This window comes from Otolemur garnettii, unplaced genomic scaffold, assembly GCF_000181295.1.
Source record: "Otolemur garnettii isolate 467f Iridium unplaced genomic scaffold, OtoGar3 scaffold00066, whole genome shotgun sequence".
Taxonomy (NCBI): domain Eukaryota; kingdom Metazoa; phylum Chordata; class Mammalia; order Primates; family Galagidae; genus Otolemur; species Otolemur garnettii.
Genome location: NW_003852461.1, coordinates 8,997,731 through 9,000,388, shown reverse-complemented (window position 1 = coordinate 9,000,388; position 2,658 = coordinate 8,997,731). Strand labels below are relative to the sequence as shown.

The 2,658-nt window shown below is 51.8% G+C and overlaps 1 protein-coding gene across 1 annotated transcript in view; it reads left to right on the top strand.

The window, feature by feature from the left end:
- The window catches only part of KANK4 (KN motif and ankyrin repeat domains 4), a 44,894-nt gene that overhangs the window by 19,806 nt on the left and 22,430 nt on the right, over positions 1–2,658 (top strand). The window contains exon 5 of the mRNA XM_012807188.1: positions 1,106–1,312. Within this exon, the coding sequence (XP_012662642.1) occupies positions 1,106–1,312 (207 nt within the window). The remainder of the gene's footprint in view (positions 1–1,105; positions 1,313–2,658) is intronic.

Here is a 2,658-nt window from a genome sequence, read left to right as displayed (position 1 = left end):
GGCAGGTGCTTTGGCACAGAGTTTAAAATAGTGCCCAGCACGTAGTGGGTGCTCAAAAAATCCCTGTTGAAGGCGGACGCAGTGCTCGCCCTGTAACCCCAGCACTCTGAGAGGCTGAGGCGGGAGGATCGCTTGAGCCCAGGAGTCAGAGGTCGCTGAGAGCTATGATGCCACGGCCCTCTACCTAGGGTGACAGAGTGAGACTCTGTCTGAAAAAATATAAATAAAAACAAGCACAATAGAGGCAGAAATATCTGGAATTAAGACAATACCAGGAGCAGGCTGGGTTTGTAAACCCCATAAATACAGGCTCCTCGTCTGAGAAAGGGCCTTGGGTGCACAATGGAGACTGTGGCCACCAGTCCCTGTGGCTGTGTCTAGTGGCTCCAGAACCCCCAAATATTGATCTTACCACCAGCAACCTCCATGGGGGTCTCCTGTTGAGCACCAGCAGGCAATTAGTGAATCTTCCAGGACTTCTGTCCATGGCCACTGGTCTGCCAATTCAATACAGTTCAATACAGCTGCTTATAATGGAGCATAAGGATCACTGCAGGAAGGGGGACCACGAGTGAGGTGGCCCAAGCCCTCCCTTGAGCTGCTCCAAGTCACATAGATGGCAGCTGAGTAAGGCAGATCCCACGAGAAGGCACGAGCCAGGGAGCAGGTGGGCTGGCGGGAGGTCTTGCTCCCATACAGAGATATTTGTCAGGCACCTCAGAAAACTCAGGTTGGAGGTGGGGGGTGTTCACTTGGATTGGGGTCCTTCTCTGGGCCTAGTTTTAGGATTCCAGAAGCAGTGCTTTTGTGAGACACTAGATTGTCTGACAGTATCACCTGAACGCATCCGCCAGTTAGGGATCGGGCGCTGGTGTGTTTGCCGCAAGAACACAGTTAATTACCTTTTCTCCCCAGTGGCCTCTAGCGTCAGGCCAAAGACCTTTATCACGTCTCTTTGATACTGAGATTCCTGGGGAGCCCTTGGACCCAGCTGCAGGGGTAGAAGACCGAGGTGGTTATCCAGTGTTACCTGAGGCCCACTCAGCTCTCACAGGTGTTGACTTGGGCTCTGGACAGGACAAGTGACCTTTGTCTCCGTTCCCAGCTATGAGACCACCTCGAGTGAGGAGACCAGCGGTGAGGACAGCTCCCCAGAAGACTTGTCTGACAGCGAGGCTGAGAAGAAGGGTGACAGCCTAGAAGACAGGCAGACCAAGGCCGTCCCCCCTGGCTGTGAGGCTGGGCAGGGCGTCCCCCACGCAGGCCAGGACAGTGGGCCTGGGGATGAAGTCCCCCACTCCAAGGCTGAGAGGTGAGTCAAATGAGTACCAGCAGGGCCAACTGGTCCTCTTAAGAAGGACGTATGTCCACTCTCTCGTTTATCATTTGTTAATCTGTTCATTCCTTTGTCACCTTCGTGGCACTTACTGTCATAGTCAGAGTCTACATCTAAACCACATTTATCTGGCGCTGCAAATGGGACAGACTTTACTGGTGTCATATAACCCTTCCAACATCATTCCAGGCAGAGATTATTATCACACCCACTTTATAGATGAGGAGATAGAGGCTTAGCTGTGACACAGCTCACAGGACGGGGATCTCAGCCCACTCTTTCTGATTCTTATCCACGAGTTTTTATTCCTCTCCCATTGGCCATGCTGACGTAACCATGTCTTTCAAAGAGATGGCAGTCCTGTGGCATCATGAGAAGAACTCTGCCTTTGGGGTCAGACACGCCTGAATTCAAATCCCACCTCTGACACAGTATCCTTTAGGCAAATTTCTAAAGTTGTGGGTGATTTGGTTTCCCTCCTCTGTAAAATGTGGGTGATACCAACCCCAAAAAGCACGATGTAGGCACTGAATGAGGTCAGGCAAGTAGCATCTGGCACAGTGCCTGCCACTCAGGAGGCGCTTAGTAGAGGCAGACATAAGATGGTGTGGTGGCTGACACCTGTAATCCCAGCACTCTGGGAGGGTCACTGAGTTCAAGACCAGCCTGAGCCAGAGTGAGATCTCGTCTCTAAAAATAGCTGGGCGTAGTGGTAGGTGACAATAGTCCCAGCTACTTGGGAGGCTGAGGCAAGAGGATCACTTGAGCCCAGGAGTTTGAGGTTGCTATGAGCTATAATGCCATGACACTCTACCAGGAGTGAGACTCTGCCTCAAAAAAAGAAAAACAGTCCCATTGTCATCCTTATCGCCATCCCCCGCCTGGTGGCCAAAGGACTGCGCAACAGTGGATGGGAGCTGGCTGTCACACAGGTCCACAGAGCTGCTTCAACACAGCAGTGCCATAGGACACGAGGGCTTCTTAACGATCGTTGTCCCTGAGTCCCAACTGAGGCCTCTTGGTGCCAATTCTGTCCTCACACTAACGCAGGAGTGCTTGTCACTGTGGACACCTGCCTTACTGACTCTGCTAGACTTACAGTGTCTTTCATCGAAGAGAAAACTGAAGAAATTTGCTGGTGGGATTGGTTGTTTGGATTTTTAAGTTACCCAGGCAGGAAATGTTTCTAGTCACCCCTAATCAAAAAGACAGCCCCCCGTTTTCTGGCCTGTCAGGAATTACACTCGGGCCCATGCCCACCACCGTGGTTACCTGCTCTGGCCCCTGACAAACGCAGGACAAAGTGGTCAGTGTGCTTGATT